At 34.0% G+C, this 17,879-nt stretch overlaps 1 protein-coding gene across 4 annotated transcripts in view; it reads right to left on the bottom strand.

The window, feature by feature from the left end:
• The window catches only part of LOC130449574 (somatostatin receptor type 2-like), a 231,419-nt gene that overhangs the window by 16,530 nt on the left and 197,010 nt on the right, over positions 1 to 17,879 (bottom strand). For all 4 annotated transcript variants that reach the window (XM_056787500.1, XM_056787497.1, XM_056787496.1 and 1 more), the window contains 2 exons: positions 7,411 to 7,477; positions 91 to 969 (listed from right to left, as the gene is read on the bottom strand). In XM_056787500.1, the coding sequence (XP_056643478.1) occupies positions 91 to 929 (839 nt within the window). In that variant the 5' untranslated portion in view covers positions 930 to 969; positions 7,411 to 7,477. The remainder of the gene's footprint in view (positions 1 to 90; positions 970 to 7,410; positions 7,478 to 17,879) is intronic.

Raw genomic sequence — 17,879 nt, 5'->3', positions numbered from 1 at the left:
GATTTCACTATGAGTATTTTGCCATATACAGAGATAGTTTTAATTCGTCGTGGGACACCCTGTATAATAGAGTATATATAAGTTACTTACGTGTCATTAACGTCATCACTGATGGCAAGCTGCGTCACCCAATAAGGCAACCAACATATAATGTAAACAGTGACGACAATCAACACCAAATTGGTGACCTTCCTGTGCGATCTTTTCTTCTCTTTAGATTTATTTTTCGGTCCGACATTCTTAAGTTTCAAAATAACTAACCAATAAAAATATATGATTAAACATAAAGGTATAGCGAAACCGAATATGAAAGTGTACCAAGTAAATATCTGAGCAGGTCTGCTATTATCAAAATCGTCAGTCGCGTTTGTATAATTGCTGTAACTGCTTTCGAAAGTGCTCCATTCTATAACGCAAGAAGTTTTTCCATCTTCGTTATTGATCTCTTGAGAATGTTGTATTATGGGTATCATCAGGAGAATGCTGAACGTCCAAGCGAACAGAGATACTATCTTAGATATAAAAGGCGTTCTCCATTTCGGCGATGATATAGGATGACAAACAGCGATGTATCTATCAGCACTCATGACGCATAATAAAATGGAGCTGGTGAACTGGTTTATACCAGTCGAAAGCATGTAAGCCTTGCAGGCGAAGTAACCAAATATCCAATGCCTGTTCAATATGGTAGTGATCAAGAAAGGTATACCAATCAGGAAACATTCATCTGCTATTGCCAAATTGACGATGTACATGTTGGTGACGGTTTGCATTTTCGAAAATCTGATAACCACGTAGATGACTAACGTGTTACCGACTAGACCTACTATGCAAACGACTGTGAATAAGATAGTTTGAATTATTTGAACCACTAATGGATAAGTGACTTCGTCGATGTCGGTTACGTTGCCCGTTGTACTATTCATCATGGTTGACTGTTACGCCTCAATCGACATATGGATTCAAAAACTGAAACAACAAAAAAAAGTTATTAATATCAAGCCTTATTGATTACTAAAGTTGCTATATATTTGTTTCGAACGTAACGCAGAAATTGAAAAAGGTTTTAACAGGCCAAAAACCCCGTTTGTTTTTTGAGTACCAAGAACAGCTAGAATGTTCCCATTTAGTAACGAGGTACAAGTTGTGTATTCTTAACAGTTTAGTTGATGACACAGTGAAATTAGTAGTACGCTTGGTGTTGGGAAATCCACGATTTATAGAGGTATTAAAGAAGAGGATTGTGGCGAGTTTCAAACAGCACGTAAAGCTCCAGGAAACCAGGATATTTGGAAAAAAGACTTCCGATAGTAGGCTTCGAGGTTCGAGATGATAAAAATTACCCTGAACTGAATCAGAGCCCACTATGGAAACTTTCAAAAGAAATAGTTTTTCGCTGGAAAAATAGAAGAGACTGACAGCGATTGATAGCGGTCAAGACACGCGAAAAAGAAGAGACTGACAGCTGTAGACTGATAACGGTGAAGACACGCGAAAAAGAAGAGACTGACAGTGATTGATAACGGTCAAGAAACAGGAAAAAGAAGAGACTTACAGCTAGAGATTGATAACGGTCAAGACACAGGAAAAAGAAGAGACTGACAGCTAGAGATTGATAACGGTCAAGACACGCGAAAAAGAAGAGATTGACAGCGATAAATAACGGTCAAGACACGCGAAAAAGAAGAGACTGACAGCGATTGGTAACGGTCAAGACACGCGGAAAAGAAGAGACTGACAGCTAGAGATTGATAACGGTCAAGACACAGGAAAAAGAAGAGACTGACAGCTAGAGACTGATAACGGTCAAGACACAGGAAAAAGAAGAGACTGACAGCTAGAGATTGATAACGGTCAAGGCAAGCGAAAAAGAAGAGACTGACAGCGATTGATAACGGTTAAGACACGCGAAAAAGAAGAGACTGACAGCGATAAATAACAGTCAAGACAGGCGAAAAAGAAGAGACTGACAGCGATTGGTAACGGTCAAGACACGCGAAAAAGAAGAGACTGACAGCGATTGATAACGGTCAAGACACAGGAAAAAGAAGAGACTGACAGCTAGAGATTGATAACGGTCAAGACACGCGAAAAAGAAGAGACTGACAGCGATTGGTAACGGTCAAGACACGCGAAAAAGAAGAGACTGACAGCTAGAGATTGATAACGGTCAAGACACGCGAAAAAGAAGAGACTGACAGTTTGAGATTGATAACGGTCAAGACACGCGAAAAAGAAGAGACTGACAGCGATAAATAACGGTCAAGACAGGCGAAAAAGAAGAGACTGACAGTGATTGATAACGGTCAAGAAACAGGAAAAAGAAGAGACTTACAGCTAGAGATTGATAACGGTCAAGACACAGGAAAAAGAAGAGACTGACAGCTAGAGATTGATAACGGTCAAGACACGCGAAAAAGAAGAGACTGACAGCGATAAATAACGGTCAAGACACGCGAAAAAGAAGAGACTGACAGCGATTGGTAACGGTCAAGACACGCGGAAAAGAAGAGACTGACAGCTAGAGATTGATAACGGTCAAGACACAGGAAAAAGAAGAGACTGACAGCTAGAGATTGATAACGGTCAAGGCAAGCGAAAAAGAAGAGACTGACAGCGATAAATAACAGTCAAGACAGGCGAAAAAGAAGAGACTGACAGCGATTGGTAACGGTCAAGACACGCGAAAAAGAAGAGACTGACAGCGATAAATAACAGTCAAGACAGGCGAAAAAGAAGAGACTGACAGCGATTGGTAACGGTCAAGACACGCGAAAAAGAAGAGACTGACAGCTAGAGACTGATAACGGTCAAGACACAGGAAAAAGAAGAGACTGACAGCTAGAGATTGATAACGGTCAAGACACGCGAAAAAGAAGAGACTGACAGTTTGAGATTGATAACGGTCAAGACACGCGAAAAAGAAGAGACTGACAGCTAGAGATTGATAACGGTCAAGACACGCGAAAAAGAAGAGACTGACAGCGATTGATAACGGTCAAGACACAGGAAAAAGAAGAGACTGACAGCTAGAGATTGATAACGGTCAAGACACAGGAAAAAGAAGAGACTGACAGCTAGAGATTGATAACGGTCAAGACACGCGAAAAAGAAGAGACTGACAGTTTGAGATTGATAACGGTCAAGACACGCGAAAAAGAAGAGACTGACAGCTAGAGATTGATAACGGTCAAGACACGCGAAAAAGAAGAGGTTTTAAACATAGAAAAGTTATTATGGAATGATATTAATTGCTATGACAAGAAAAAAAATTCTCGTACGATCCCTCGTTTCTGAATTTTAGGCCTTTAAAGATGCAACTTTAAAGACGTATGAAAAATTTGTTTTATGTCACATTATGAATTAAATGTTGGACTTTTTTTACAAATTAATTTTTCTTTTCTTGTTTAAATTTACTTTTCGTTATGGTTATACTAAAAATGATCTTCATACTCAGCGGTAGCGTATAAGAAAACGGTTGCACGCGGGAAACAAACTTTGTTATCGCCAATAATTTTTCTATAACTTCGTTCAGAATTGCTTTTTTCATATTAACAAGAAATAATGTTCCTGTCGTATAAACCGGTAATCTAATCCCTTTTACTATACTTTTATTTTATAATACATCAAAAAAGTAGTATATTCGAACGTTTAGTTCGCAAACTTTGGTTATTAAAGTCCACAGAGAAATGGATAAAAGTTTTTACGACGTAAAATATGTGGAAAAAGAGAAAGCTCGGCGATTAAAACGATCCAAAGTCACGATAAAATGACTTTTGATAACATATCATCTATTGTATATGTTTATTTATATCTATTGAAAATACCTGCACATCGTTTGATGTTATAAAAAATTATTAATCGATTAATTTTTCATTTTGTACAATACGACAGTATTTACAACAAATATATACAAGTTAAGGTTTCTAAATCTTCTTGATTTTAGATCTCTTCTGCTGCAAAATTAGTTTTTTTAATAATTTTTGAAAGATAGATAAAATTGACGTTTCGACATCAAAATATGATATTGACACTGACAAGATTTAGAAACATAAACATATCAAAACGTAAATTAAAGAAATATATACAAGTTAACAGTAAAGCCGCCATTATACTTCCATACGTCAAGTGACGAGCGACAGTTGACGGACGACAGGTGACAAGCGACGTCACCCGCAATCCTAGTAGGTAGCAAAAGTCTTGCTGTCAGCCGCGCCTTTCCGGTTCACTCAATAAGGACTTACTTGTACGCCAGTGCTGACAGTTACATACCCGGTATCCGCAATGTTTGCAGTATACTTTCAAATCTCGGTATAACTGCATTTCGAAACACTTGATTGCCAAAGACAAGAAAGTTGATAAACAATTTATGCAAAATGATAATAATTCCGAATTTCTTTTGACTTTAACGGAAAAGCTTGAATTGAAAGAAAATTTGCAGGAAGAAGATAACGATAAGCGTGATAAATACAATATGACATATAGAATGGTTCAGAACACAACAACCAAAACCATTTTTCTGGTTAACTCAACAGGGATCAACAACAAACCCAATGGTCTACCATTACTACCTTTTCCCAATAATAATTAGTTGTATTGGAGAGGAATTAATATTTTTCATCTGAATAATGTTACATATAACCTCTCAGAAGAGATTTTGTAGACTTTTTCGGCTCTAGATTTTTCTAGATTCTCTCTAAAAACCTTTAAGGGTGGCTTCTGAGTTCTTGATAGATTTCTTCATTAATAGGGTTGAAAATACACACACAATTATACTGGATTAACTTATAACGAGAGTGACGCTATACAGGGTGTCCCACGACGAGTTAAAACTATCTGTATATGGAAGAATACTTATGGTAAAATCATGAAAATTTCTACGTTTGGGTTTTCGGTGAGGATCTTTTTAACTAAAATATTTTTAAAGATGGTCGACTTCCGGTATATTTTTCACCAAAAACTTTTTTCGAAATATTCATACTTTTGTAAAAAATTTGACCGTTGCAGACCCTTATAAACTATTTTTTTACGAGGACACCCTTAAAGATATGGAAATGGTTTCTGTTCGGTTGCTTTTAGCAAGGTCAACACCTTACAGAAAACTTTTAGTATCTGAATAACGGTAAGGTTCAAGTATACATGATTTTGTCTTATGTTTTACCTCTAAATGCATCAAAAAAACGGGTGGTTCTAGTTAAAAAAATAAAGAAATTAGATATTTATGAAGTTAAACTTTGTACACTTTTTATACACACCCTGTATATAATGAAGAATTTTTAAATATAGATTTAAATACGTCTGACCTTGCTAAAAGCAACCGAGTAGAAATAATTTTCATATCTTTAAGAGTATTCTCGTAAAAAAATAATTTATAAGGGTCTGTAACGGTCAAATTTTTTACAAAAAAATTTCATGAGTATTCTGTCATATATGCAGATAATTTTAACTCGTTATGGGGCACCCTGTATATCGCGAAAAATATTAGTTCTTGGTATAGTAATCGATTTAGAATATTCATTAGTTTTGATGCGGTGGTGATCTGAAGGTGGGATGACCTCATTTTAGACACAGACAAAGGCGCGTTGGGATCATACATAATCCTACCCTGTTAGGGTCAGGTATAAATGTAAGGGTAGAATTTATTCTACCGCATCGACAGTGCTGCAGATTGTCTGAGGTTTTCTTAGAACCTAGTGAACCATTTCACCAGCCAAATGGCCAACAATAAGGAAAAAACATACAAATAAAACGTAAATAACAAAAAAAATATATGCTAAACCTGGTAGAAACTGTTTTTTAGGCTGGAGCTTGATTTTTTCTTCTCCAATCACGTTTGGTCGTCCATTTTTTTCTGAAACAGCGTAATCACAAACCCAGCTCTATATCAGGGCTAACTCCAATGAACTTTCCTTTCTATAGAAACTTCTTCATTCCACCCAAATATATACAACGAATTCTAGCTTAATTTTCAGCTTATTACAAAACAGATTTTACTGAAAAGTGTCTTGATCGTTTACCCCGACACTAAAATTTGTTTCATTACTCCTAGAAAGCTTTTTTGGTAATTAGAAACTAGACGTTGTCCTGGTTTTAAATTAATTGCGGGACGTTTGTTATAACGAGGCTGTTTTCTGTGGAAGGGAATATTTGTACAACAAGAAGTTTGTCGAGGGGTTAGTCTGATGATACATTTAATAAAACAACCCCGCATATTCCACAAATGTATTCGAATTTCTGAAGATTAATCAATTTCCAAATATACATCCATAAGGTATGATGGATTACTTAAATTCGGGATACTTTGTCTAATTGAAAATTTATTTTAGGGCATTTTAAGGAAAGTTTTTACTTCAATATCAAATTATTTTGTCAAAGTGATGATTTATTGCTAGGTATTAAGACGTATACAAAATAATTTCAATTACGAGGTTGAAATGAAAAAAAATTACTGAATGACTACTCTCTGTGGAAGGCAGACAAAACAAGGTCAAACAATAATCCAAAAGAAGCCATCGGTTATCTCATAACAGGCAAATTCTTAAACAACTACCAAGAAAAGCGATAGTGAAATTAGTTTCCTATTTAATGCAACCTTCAGAACTAAAACCAAGCGTGGAAAACCATCACACTGCTTAGTCCTTGTTAATAGTGTTATCAAGATTATCAAACAATATTTCTAGAAGATTTAAGTCTATTATTGGAGGAAATTCTACAGTAGAATGAAGAGAAATGACTTACAGATCAAGCATAGAAAGCACTAGAAGACAAGAATTCCCGGCATCACAGACTTTAATATTAACTTAAACAACTTGTATCTGAATATTCAGTCTTCAGCCTCCAATAGTGAAAGAATTAGATGCTGTATATTCTATAAATCTGTTTGCTACTTAAGTTTTGAGATGTCGAAGCTTTATTTCCAATCCGATTGCAGTACCTCCGATAAATGTGGTTTGAACGCATCGACACCTTCTTCAGGACTTGACCTCGAAGTTTCTTTTTGACCTGATCTTGCTGGACTTATCAATCCGCCAAGAAGAGTTAGAGCAAGTCAACACTTGGACGAGTAGCTGGCACATTAGAAGAAAATCTTTGATTTAAAAAGTTATAAAGGTTATTAATCATATAACAGTGCCAGCTCAAACAATATAAAAATCATACAAAAATTGGTCTGCATTATTTTTACACCTTGAGCCTTATCCATGCCAGACCAGTTGGTGAAATGGATCAAAACATCTCGATTTACAAACCGATGAGTGTTTTCTCGTCGCAAGCTTCTATTATTAAGAAAAAAATTTGTTTTATTGCTGTGTAGGCCGATGAAAGTTGTTTACAAAGTTAATTAGAATCATTAATGTTAGAGTAGAGATTAATAGTCAATAGTTTACTTAAATGAAATGAGAAATGACTAACCTGTTTCAACCAGCTCTATATTTATATCTTCCAATAATCTTCTAGTAACTTCATGGTAAAGCAGCGTCTGTAACAAATAATAATGATGAGTTTCAGTTATGATTTCTCTTTACTTTGCTTTGTTGTTTGTTTGCCCAACCTCCAGAATTGAACGGCGGGGCTTAGTTTGGGCCAACTCTGGGAAACCCGGCCTTGGCAAACCGATAATTTTTCCAAGCCTGGCTGGACTCAGTTTTGCTCTAATATCTTATCCATAATAGTTATCTTGAGATTAAAAGTAATAACGGGATGTAGACCAGTCTTGGGTTTATCTAGGCAACCAGTCCTGGTCGAGGCTTGCAAACCAAGCGATGGACATTGTTATCATTTCAGAGTCCCACCGAGTCTGGGCCAATAACGGCTTCCAAGCTTCGGTTGTACGTACTTGGTCCAAGTCTGAGCCATCGTAAAATTCTGGTCCTGGATGAATCCGCAACTTATATAATTTTGACTTGTATTTCAAAGTTTTTTGGTGCTTCTTTTGGATCAGTAAGATTGATCTGTGTTTTTCCTACCACATACCAGGCAATGGTGGTTGTTTTTTCTGTTTTTTTTTTTGTTTCTAAATGTGTTTTTGGAAAGAATACAATACACGACTTAATCTTTTTTTATTGTTTGACCAAACTAAAACATTTAAAAGATGTCAATTGAAACATGGGGTAAATATGAACTTGCAACTTTTGGTGTCCTCTATATGTGGCAATTGGAAATAGAAAATACCAAAACCACCAACTTGGTGGTGCGGGTATGCATTTAATCGACTCTAAGAAACTGAATTGTTGATATTTCCTTACGCGTTTAAACTATATTGAGAAAAAAAGGTTCAGTGGATGATTTAACAGTTCAATTGAACACTCAATATAAATTGTCCAAATGCAAATTGCAACGAAAGGAATAAGATATGAAATATTCATTTCTATCATATATCAACCAAGTACTATTATCAAAAAACATGGAAAACGAAGCGTTAGTCATTTAAGTTTACTAACCAGTATTAATTTGTTTTGTCTACGTGGATGAAAACCTCCCCGAACATCCCTCATTAATTAAACCAAATTATTGAGAATAACATACAAATTTAACAACAAGTTTCTCCTTAAAATCACATTATCACTTAATAAACGTGTGGAAATAAAACTCTCCTAGCGAATAAGCTGCAGCTTTCACGAAAACATACAAAAGTCATTTGGGAGTTCAAAATTATCTAACTAATAAAAGTTATGACGCTATAAATCGCCTGTACAACGAACACTCAATGTGTAGATAGGGGAAAATATAGGGTAAACAAACTATAATACTATTTGGTGTTTGAACGTTAAGAATGATTAAGATCTGGGGCACTGATTCATGCTACAAGGGAGAAGGAATAAATACCAGACAATAATACCAGCGATAATAGTTTTTACCTCTGCAATTCTCTTATTTTGGGAATCATAAGGGGTGGTGACGGAACGAATACACAGCGAAAGCCTCCACAAGTAGTCAGGAAGCTTCAAGTTTTTAGAAAACAACAGACAAAAGATAGCAACTTATATCATATAAGTAATGGTTTGATTTCTGGAGAACGAATGAGAAGAACCAGAGACGATAATGCTGAGGAAGAGCGAAATTTTTGTATAACAACTGACCCATCCAATATAATCGACCTAAGAAAGCAGAAGCTATCGGAATCCTACCAGAAGATCAGTTCAGAATTAAGAAGCAACTAGATGACAATCATTCAAGGATTCAACTTCGAGGGTTGCTACTCAAGTTTTGAGACGAATATTTATATTGTTTTTCGAAATATTTCAACCGCTTCTTCAGGTGTAGTAAAATGATGATCGCAATTTATTTTCAATCTGCGCAAATGGGTACCAAACAAGGACTGATCTATCGTTTAGATGTTTGTTTGTTTGAACTGATGTATGAGAGTTCGCATTGGCTTCTGCGATTGGTTTCCCTGATTTTTTCGAATACTTCGGGCAAAAAAATACTGATGTACGTTCAGAACTGACCGTTCTACAGCCAATTTTGGACGACATTTACGCAATTCAAGCTGTTGAGAAGTGCGACCACGATTGAAGTCGGAAAACCAGCGAAAGACCTTGGTTCGAGATGGTACTTAATCACCAAAAGTCGAAGCGAGTGGATAGGAACATTCCTCTTGGTTTAATCCACGTCGAAAGTCATGGAAAATCAACTAAAAACTTAAAACAACCCTCGTATAACTAATCCACTGGAACCATCTTCTTGTATATCAAAGAAGCTTCCAATCAACAGCTTGAACGCTTCATAATGTGGTACCACAATGAGCAGTTCTCTTTATAGTGCTCTAGAAAATGCACGGTGGACGTCCTTAAGACATAGTTTTTAAATAACCTGTATTAAGAGCTAATAACTTGAAATTTGAAGGTTAAAGACGGTGATCTAACCCAACTCAACCATATGCTTTAAATAACGTGTATTAAGGGGTAATAACTTGAAATTTGAAGGTTAAAGACGGTGATCTAACCCAACTCAACCATATGCTTTAAATAACGTGTATTAAGGGGTAATAACTTGAAATTTGAAGGTTAAAGACGGTGATCTAACCCAACTTAACCATATTCTTTAAATAACGTGTATTAAGAGGTAATAACTTGAAATTTGAAGGTTAAAGATGGTGATCTAACCCAACTTAACCATATTCTTTAAATAACGTGTATTAAGAGGTAATAACTTGAAATTTGAAGGTTAAAGACGGTGATCTAACCCAACTTAACCATATTCTTTAAATAACGTGTATTAAGAGGTAATAACTTGAAATTTGAAGGTTAAAGACGGTGATCTAACCTAACCTAACCATATTCTTTAAATAACGTGTATTAAGAGGTAATAACTTGAAATTTGAAGGTTAAAGACGGTGATCTAACCTAACCTAACCATATTCTTTAAATAACGTGTATTAAGAGGTAATAACTTGAAATTTGAAGGTTAAAGACGGTGATCTAACCCAACTTAACCATATTCTTTAAATAACGTGTATTAAGGGGTAATAACTTGAAATTTGAAGGTTAAAGACGGTGATCTAACCCAACTTAACCATATTCTTTAAATAACGTGTATTAAGGGGTAATAACTTGAAATTTGAAGGTTAAAGACGGTGATCTAACCCAACTTAACCATATTCTTTAAATAACGTGTATTAAGAGGTAATAACTTGAAATTTGAAGGTTAAAGATGGTGATCTAACCCAACTTAACCATATTCTTTAAATAACGTGTATTAAGAGGTGATAACTTGAAATTTGAAGGTTAAAGACGGTGATCTAACCCAACTTAACCATATTCTTTAAATAACGTGTATTAAGAGGTAATAACTTGAAATTTGAAGGTTAAAGACGATGATCTAACTCAACTTAACCATATTCTTTAAATAACGTGTATTAAGGGGTAATAACTTGAAATTTGAAGGTTAAAGACGGTGATCTAACCCAACTTAACCATATTCTTTAAATAACGTGTATTAAGAGGTAATAACTTGAAATTTGAAGGTTAAAGACGATGATCTAACCCAACCTAACCATATTCTTTAAATAACGTGTATTAAGGGGTAATAACTTGAAATTTGAAGGTTAATGACGGTGTAGAACATTTTGAGGTGATTGATATACATTTTGAGCTCGATAAATATCGATCTAGACTCAAAAGTGACAAGTCAGCAGCGCTACAATATCAAATTTTAAAAATCTAGTAGAATTACTCACGAAATGTGAGTTTGAAGCTTTCATTCAACTGAATTTCTCGAAAATAAATAGAATAACCAGGAACAAAGAAAACTACGTAATTTATTTGAATATTTAGTCCGATTAAGTAATTGGAATTTGTCTAGACTTAATATCATCTCAGTCTTATTTTCTACGAGGGTGGATCGAATATAAATCGGCTTATTTGAATATTGAGATCGAATTTGTGCCAAATATATTGTAACTTGAACATTATAGTCATAACTTGATTATAATTTCAAATTTTTGGAAAAAAATAAGTTTCGAGGTTTAAATTCACGATTAGTTAACATATATGAACATAAAATAGACATTTGAACTTGGAAAACATTCAATCCTAGTGAATTAAAGCCTTGGGTACATAATTACAAATCAAATAACAAAAAATACTATCGATGCCTTACTTTCTAAAAAGTTGGTAAGGTAAGAATCTCAAAAAATAGCCTTTGAACAAATTATAGGTTATGAAATCAATTACAACAATTATTCTTGTACATTCTACTATAACTATTTTTGAGTTAGAGCTATTGAAAAAGGTGGCAGAGTGATAATTTTAACTATGGAACCGAAATCTCGAAAACGGTTTGTAAAATTTCTATTAATATTGATTTTTGGAGGTTATGTAATCTTATAGGCCGTTTAAGAAATATTGGAAATTATCAACAAACAAATATTTTTAAAAAATTACTTTGATTACATGGAAAAATGGAAAGTTCGAGTCTCTAAGAATGTTCCATTTATTAAAAGCTTACATTTACTAAAAAATGTCTTGGAAAAATTACAGTTATTCAAAAAAGTCTGTGCAGAGATACCAATTATCAAAAAATTGTCTAATACTCAAAAAATAGTTTCAAAAAGTTTCATATATCAAAAAAAGTGATTATAAAGGTTTCATTTGGTTAAAAAGTCTGTAAGAAATCTTTAATTAGTAAAAAAAGCTTGGAAAGGTAAGAATGATCGTTTGGAAAATTGCGTGGAAAGGAAGCACTGATCGAAAAAGTGTCTATCAGATATCAGTCTTCTATATATAAAAAAAAAGTATCCAAGAAGGTTCCTTTTATGGAAAACGTCTAAGGAAGGATCCTGTTTTCAAAAAGTGGACTGGGAATGTAGTTGGTTCAATTCAATTAAACAGTCTGTATGAAAGCTCCAAACATTCAAGAGTGAATTATTATTTATTCAAAAAGTGTCTAGCAAGGTTCCATTTCTTGAACGAAGTGTCCAAGAAAGTTTACTAAGGAGGTCTCAGGATAGTTCAAATCTGGGAATATTCTAAGTATTCAAAAAGTATCTACAAAGTTCCAAGTACCAAATAATAACTTGGAAAAACAATAATTAATAAAAAAAGGTTCTTGGCACCTTCCAGTTTTAAAAAAATGAAGTGTAGTAATCCTACCAATTAAAAAGTTTGTTTAAAGTTTTCAAAAAAGGTGTTGAAATATTTATATTACTAAAAAATGCCTTGAAAAGTATCAATTATCGAAAACGGCGTCTAGAAAGACTCCAGTAATTAAAAAATTGGAAAGCTATTATCCAAAAAAGTGTCTAGAAATATTCAATTTACATGAAAAGTCTCCAAGAAGCTTTCAATCATTTGAAAATTCTTTAATTGTCAAAAAATAGTTCAGAAAAGTTTCGATTATCAAAAAAATTGTTTAGAAACATTTCAATTTTAAAATGTACCAACTAGAGAATTTCCATTTCCCTTCTAATAGTTGAAAAATTGTATAGAAGGTTCCTTTTATGAAATATATTTGAGGAAGGCTTCTGTTTTCAAAAAATGGAGTGAGAATGTATTTAAGCAACAAAATAAGCGCTTGAAAATGTATCATTGAGTTTAAAAGTTTGTAGGAAATCTGCAATTAGTGGAAAACAGCTTGGAAAGGAAAGAAATTCAAATAAAAAGTTTGAAGGAATGCCTCAATTGCTGTAAGAAAGTTTTAGTTTTCAGAAAATGGACTAGACATGTTTCTATTATTAAAAACAGTACCCAGAAAGGTTTTATTCGCATACAAAGTCTGTAACAGCGTTTAGGAAGGTTCCAAGTATTAAAAAATTACTTGAAAATGTACCAATATTTGAAAAAACCGTTTCGTTTGTTGAAAAAAATGTATAGGAAGGTTCCAGTTTTTATAAAATAGGTAAGTAATGTTTCTATAATTAAAAAAAAATCAAGAAAGTTTCCATTTGAATAAAAAAAGTGTATAAAGAATGCAATTATCTAAAAAAAAGCTTGCTCTTATCGAAAAAAATGTTGAGTAAGGTTCCAATCATTGAAAAATTATTTGACAATTTTTCAAAACGTTTCGGTTATGAAAAAACGTGTCTAGAAAGATTCTGCGTTTGATAAAGTAACAATAAAGGTTCCAAATATTGAAAAAGTATCTACGAATATTTCTTTTAATGGAAAAAGTGTCTAAGAAGTTTTCAATTATTAATAACGTCTATATGAAAGTCTCCTCTTTTGAAAATGTGTCTGAAGGAATTCTAATCATTCAAAACGTCTCTATTAAGATTTTAATTAATAAAAAAGTCATTAAAAAAGTCGTTTTTCATTCTGTGCTTTCAATTGTATTCAAAATCCTTAAGGAATGATTAATATTCTTTAAACAATGTTCATGTAATGAATAACAAACAAAGTAGATCTGTAGGACCACCTGTATCACGTGACTCTTTATTCATATCAAAGTTTATTATAAAAATTTTGAGAATTAATTAGGTTCATACGACATTTTATATTGGGAAAGTAATTTCCATTCGTCCACAACGTCCATAATAACAACCCTATTGCAAATTAGTTACGAGTGATAGTTGAAGCCAATTAAGCTGGGAGTCCTGCCAGATCGAGAGTCGCTGACCAGTAGCGCCATCTGAATTAAATTGTGGTAGCAGCTACTGAACTTCAATGTGATACGAGATCAATGGCAAGTAATAAATCACTGCAAGAGAGTGATAGAGAACATTTCCATCAATCGAGATATAAATCCCGTTAGAAAAAAATATGTTTTCTTTATTTACTTGCCGGAAATTTCGTAGCTTTCCCGGTGTGAGCTGGATTATGATTTGTTGAGTTGATTTATTTGTAGACGATTCCATTTGGATTCAAATTTCATTATATGAATCTGTTGATGGTTTTGATGGGTTTTGTTCTGCACAAATCCTTCTCTTTCGAGATATTCCACTTTTATCATATTAACTTTAATATAATTATGGTTTGAACATTAAATCGATAGTACAAACCCAAAATATATTAAGTTTAGGTAGTAGGTAGTTAGTTCTCTCCGATCCTTAACATTGCAAATCGAAAAACCCTATTTCCAAGTATATTAACTTAAAAGTCTTTCACGTTGAAGTGTTTTCCACAAATCACTGTATATTCCGTTAGTTTAAAGTCTTTAGGAGATTTGAAATCATCGTTTTCGAATGCAATGATTGGAAAAGTTTAATTTCCATTTGGAGAAAAAGAATTATTACTGATGTTAACATACTTATATAAAAAAAATCTTGATTTTAATTCTGTGTCTTGTTTTTTGTAGCCATATATGGCACAACGAGATTGAAGCATCCTCAAACTATAAAGTTGAAATTAAAAAACAGAATATTTCTCAAAAAATCGCCAAAAACGTCACTATAATCATCAATATCCCAAAATAGAACTTAAAAATCTTTTAGGAAGATGAAGTATCGTAATTAACCGTTATCAGAAGAAATAAAATTGAGGGTCCAGATATAAATTCCTTTTATTTTGTCCTCTTTAGCTCCAACCTTATTAAGTTGTCTCTCTTGCACTTGTCCATAACCTTGAATAAGTCGATGGACTCTGCCAGCACCCCTGTATCTACAAAGTTTTTTTTATATATTTAAATTGATTTAAATTAACCTCAAATTAGTGGGACGTCATGTATTTTATGTAACCATATTCCAATGAATTTTAGAAATGATTTATTCATATATAAATCTAAATTTCAACAGCTCGACAAAACTTTCCGTATTTCATTGAAAGCTGAACCGCAAACTCCGAAGGTCCTGGAAAGCGTTTTCTGATTTCTCGCATATTATCCAAATTGTCTTCATCCCTTATTACTAACGTCGCCGAAATTGGAGGGCTGGAATAAAATTAATCTTCTGTGGTAACATCGGAATTCTCTTTGGTTCTTTGTAATTATATCCAGTTTTTACGGATCAATTTCAGGTATTACCACATAATATTATATTTAACAAAAACAAAAATGAAATTTAATGTTATTTAGTAGTAGAATATCATGAAAAAAGATCAATTTCTGATATACTTTTGAGTCGAAGTAGCATTTGTTAATGATTTTTCATTTTGTGTTTAAATTTGCCGGTAGTTTTATTTGTCGATGTTCATATATGTCATTTATCGTAATTTAAAAAAGAAGAAGTTTTAGGTTGAAGTTTAGAATGTTTAATAAATAAAAATGTTTCTTTAGTAAAATTTTACTTTATTATAACATGTTTAACCTCTCTAAAAATATTTTAGTTGAAATAAATTAAATATCGAAATGCCTTATGTATTTTCGTAATTTTAACTTTCATTACGTTGAAATAATAACTACATGAACTTTGAAAACTTTTCATAGAGGGTCATTAATGTAATCTCTAGTGAAGCTTTTCGAAAGTTAAATAGCGTCGTATTATGCTTTTTCACGCTTAAAAGTTGGAGGAAAACTGCCAGATGAATTTTAAACTATGAAATACAAAATGTATATAATAGAGGAGAAAATTTGAACATTTTAATAACGTTAATTCCACATTTCAAAATGTACAACTTTGATGTTGACGATGTGAATTTCAAATTATTATTCCAATTCATTATGCAGCAGATTCACTCAGAATTTATCGACTGGATGTCACGAACTATTTAACTTCAAATTTTGGAATAAAAATTTTACCAAAATAGACTAAAAGCCAGCGTCTCTTCGTATAATGGGATGATGGTTTGAATTATACTTCAGTATAAATCAGAAAGATATTGTGGATGACCCAGATTGGAGCTGAAGATCAAACTCCACTTCATCAGTGCATTATTCGCCCCCTTCATGCTATACACAAAAAATGCCTTGCCAAGAGTTCAGTGGTATTGGTTCATCGGATTCAGTAAATTTAACAAGAACTCGACCAAAAGGAGGTTTTGGTTTAGAGACTCAGTAAATCTACGAAGAATCGGACCAAAAGGAGGTTTTGGAGATCATTAACGACAGAAGAGGATTCGATCAAACTCCACCCCATCAGCGCATTATTCGCCCCTTTCATGCTATACACAAAAAATGCCTTGCGAAGAGTTCAGTGGTATTGGTTCACCAGATTCAGTAAATTTAACAAGAACTCGACCAAAAGGAGGTTTTGGTTTAGAGACTCAGTAATTCTACGAAGAATCGGACCAAAAGGAGGTTTTGGAGATCATTAACGACAGGAGAGGATTCGATCAAACTCCACCCCATCAGCGCATTATTCACCCCCTTCATGCTATACACAAAAAATGCCTTGCCAAGAGTTCAGTGGTATTGGTTCACCAGATTCAGTAAATTTAACAAGAACTCCACCAAAAGGAGGTTTTGATTTAGAGACTCAGTAAATCTACGAAGAATCGGACCAAAAGGAGGTTTTGGAGATCATTAACGACAGGAGAGGATTCGATCAAACTCCACCCCATCAGCGCATTATTCGCCCCTTTCATGCTATACACAAAAAATGCCTTGCGAAGAGTTCAGTGGTATTGGTTCACCAGATTCAGTAAATTTAACAAGAACTCGACCAAAAGGAGGTTTTGGTTTAGAGACTCAGTAAATCTACGAAGAATCGGACCAAAAGGAGGTTTTGGAGATCATTAACGACAGGAGAGGATTCGATCAAACTTCACCCCATCAGCGAATTATTCACCCCCTTCATGCTATACACAAAAAATGCCTTGCCAAGAGTTCAGTGGTATTGGTTCACCAGATTCAGTAAATTTACCAAGAACTCCACCAAAAGGAGGTTTTGATTTAGAGACTCAGTAAATCTACGAAGAATCGGACCAAAAGGAGGTTTTGGAGATCATTAACGACAGAAGAGGATCCGATCAAACTCCACCCCATCAGCGCATTATTCACCCCCTTCATGCTATACACAAAAAATGCCTTGCCAAGAGTTCAGTGGTATTGGTTCACCAGATTCAGTAAATTTACCAAGAACTCCACCAAAAGGAGGTTTTGATTTAGAGACTCAGTAAATCTACGAAGAATCGGACCAAAAGGAGGTTTTGGAGATCATTAACGACAGGAGAGGATTCGATCAAACTCCACCCCATCAGCGCATTATTCGCCCCTTTCATGCTATACACAAAAAATGCCTTGCGAAGAGTTCAGTGGTATTGGTTCACCAGATTCAGTAAATTTAACAAGAACTCGACCAAAAGGAGGTTTTGGTTTAGAGACTCAGTAAATCTACGAAGAATCGGACCAAAAGGAGGTTTTGGAGATCATTAACGACAGGAGAGGATTCGATCAAACTTCACCCCATCAGCGAATTATTCACCCCCTTCATGCTATACACAAAAAATGCCTTGCCAAGAGTACAGTGGTATTGGTTCACCAGATTCAGTAAATTTACCATGAATTAGACCTAAAGAAGGTTTTAGAGATTATTAACAACAGGAGATGATTGGAAAAGCTAAATAAATAGA

This window comes from Diorhabda sublineata, chromosome 10 (genome assembly GCF_026230105.1).
Source record: "Diorhabda sublineata isolate icDioSubl1.1 chromosome 10, icDioSubl1.1, whole genome shotgun sequence".
Taxonomy (NCBI): Eukaryota; Metazoa; Arthropoda; class Insecta; order Coleoptera; family Chrysomelidae; genus Diorhabda; species Diorhabda sublineata.
Note: the sequence above shows the minus strand (reverse complement) of the source record. Positions and strands in the feature narration are given on the sequence as shown.